The sequence below is a fragment of the Penaeus monodon genome, chromosome 16 (genome assembly GCF_015228065.2).
Source record: "Penaeus monodon isolate SGIC_2016 chromosome 16, NSTDA_Pmon_1, whole genome shotgun sequence".
Taxonomy (NCBI): Eukaryota; Metazoa; Arthropoda; class Malacostraca; order Decapoda; family Penaeidae; genus Penaeus; species Penaeus monodon.
The window spans coordinates 47,306,875-47,309,374 of record NC_051401.1 but is presented as its reverse complement, the minus strand read 5'-3'; the positions used below and the strand labels follow the sequence as shown (position 1 = coordinate 47,309,374).

The following is a 2,500-nucleotide window of genomic DNA, read 5'->3' as shown; positions in this document are numbered from 1 at the left end:
ATTGCAAACGTCATGGGATATGTAAAACAATATCGTAATATGGCGCATATAACATATACACATTTATATATTTCGCTATCATTTATTGGAGAGCGCCATTTTTAAACCGATGTTGGTGTCAGCGATTTCAAATGGCGAAATATACAAACTAGAATTTACGTTTTCTAAAATTCATTTCCTTTTGTTTCGCGAGTAATTACCTATTACTTTTTAACACTGGATAGTTTTCAAAATAATTTTCTGCGTGTATTTCATTCCCTTTCTTCTTGTGGGGGAAAAAAAAGAAAAAAAAAGAAAGAAAAAAAAAAAAAAAAAAAAAAAAATATATATATATATATATATATATATATATATAATATATATATATATATTATATATATATATATATTTCTTTATCTGTCCCCCCTTCTCCTTACATATATTCATTTCCTCTCTCCTCATCTCCCTCTTCTTTGTACCAAACCTATGTTTTTAAAAAATATCCGTCTCTTTTCTCTATAATAAACCTCTCCTTTCATCTTTTCTCATTCCCTGCATAACGTTTTATATATCGTCCTCTTCATCTTCCTAGCTTCTCTATCTCCTTTTTATTCTGTTTTCTTTTCCCTCTATTCCTCTTCTCTAAACCCCTAACATTTTGATCTTATCTCCCTTCCCTTCCCTTCCCTTTCTCGCTCCCTCCCTCCCTCTCCCTACTGCATATTTTCTTCCTGTGTATATCCACATCTCTCTTTGTCCTTTCTCTGTCCATCGTTCCCTCCCTTCCTCCGTTTCTCTCTTTCTCTCTGTGATTCCTTTCCTTTACTCTCTCTCCCTCTCTCTTCCTCTCTCCGTTCCTCTTTGTGTCACTTTTTTTTGTCTAGATATTTTTCTCTCTTTCTCTCGAAATTTCCTTCTCTTTTATTCTACGTCTCCCTCCCTCCTCCCATTTCTCCAGTTATCCCACGCCTCCCCCTCTCCCTTTCCCCCACCTCCATATTCTTTATGTTAACCTCCCCTCCACATCCCAACATCTTTTTCCCTCCTCTCCTACCTGTCCCTCTCCCCCCTTACCCTCCTCCTCCCCCTCTCTCTCCCCCTCTCCTCCTCTCTCTCTCTCTCTCCTCTCCCCTCTCCTCCCCTCCCTTCTCTCTCCCTCCTCTCCTCTCTCTCCCCCTCCTCCTCCCCCTCTCCCTTTCCCCCTTCCTCCCTTCCCCTCTCCCCCTTCCCTCCTCCCCTCCCTCCTCCCTCCTCTCTCTCTTCCTCCTCCTAATCCCCCTTTCTCTCCTTTCCATCTCCCTCATCTCCCTCTCCCCTCTTCCCTCCCCCCCCCTTACCTGGACGAGTGGTAGACGAGGTGGAGCCCCTCTCCCTCCCCCTCTTCCCCTCCTCCTTTCCCCCCCCTCCCCCTCCCTTACCTGGACGAGTGGTAGACGAGGTGGAGCCCCGTGCCGGGGATGCTGAGGCTCTCCTGCACCACCTGCGACTCCGTCAGGATGGCAGAGCGCTCGGGGCAGCCTCCTTGGAAGCCGTGTTTCCAGGTTGCCAGGACGACGGGCTTCAGGTCGTCGTAGTTGTGGTCAGGGCACGGCGTGGGCAGCGGCGGGGGCACGATGTCAGCCGTTGTCATGACGACCGTGTCGATGACGACGATCTATGGCAGGAGATGAGAATGAGCATCTTTTCGTGTTTTTTTTTTTTCATTTTTTTTTTATCGGATTTTTTTAAAAACTTTTTTTTTCTTTTTCTTCCTCGATGTTATTCTAACATAAAAATCCAACGTATATCCAGAGTTTTGATAATATTGGCATCTCCTGATGAACAATAAAAACAAATACAAAATAAAAACAAAATCATTCACACACCAATACCAGAAATCGCAAAACTTAATTCCAAAACTTAACTAAAATCTAACCACAAAACTTGGCCAAAAAAAAAGAACTACAAAACTTAGCCGCAAAACTTAACCAAAATTACCCGCAAACCTTAACTAACACAATTTAACCACAAAACTCAACCACAAAACTCACCCACCAAAACTTAAGCATCAAAACTTAACCACCAAAACTTAATCCACAAAACTCGACCACCAAAATTTAACCACCAAAACTCAGCCCACAAAACAAACGACCAAAACTTAACCACAAAACAAACGCTTAAAACAAACGACCAAAAACAAACGCTTAACACAACGCCCCAACGCAAACGCTTAACACAACGCCTCAACGCAAACGGCCAGCGCAACGGCCCACTTCCTACCTCATTCCACGGCACCCACACCGTCTTCGTGACGGGGAGGAAGGGCGCCTTGCCGAAGATGAGCCTGACGGCGCCGCCCCCGTTCACCATGAGGTCGAACCAGCCTCCGGGGCGCGTGAGGGTGAAGCCCGTGTCAGCTGGGCGGTAGTGCGACACTCTCACGCCCCTGAGGCCTGTGCCACGCCCACTGATGACACGCCCACGGACCACGGAGGCGCGGCTGGGCGGCGGAAGGGGTGGGGTGGGGGGGAGAGGAGGTGGA

The 2,500-nt window shown here is 46.1% G+C and overlaps 1 protein-coding gene across 1 annotated transcript in view; it reads right to left on the bottom strand.

Annotated features, from left to right (window-relative positions):
* LOC119583079 (teneurin-m-like) overlaps positions 1-2,500 on the bottom strand; it is a 37,168-nt gene that overhangs the window by 11,588 nt on the left and 23,080 nt on the right. The window contains exons 4-5 of the mRNA XM_037931587.1: positions 2,239-2,458; positions 1,398-1,633 (exon numbers count right to left, since the gene is read on the bottom strand). Coding sequence (XP_037787515.1) covers positions 1,398-1,633; positions 2,239-2,458 — 456 coding nt within the window. The remainder of the gene's footprint in view (positions 1-1,397; positions 1,634-2,238; positions 2,459-2,500) is intronic.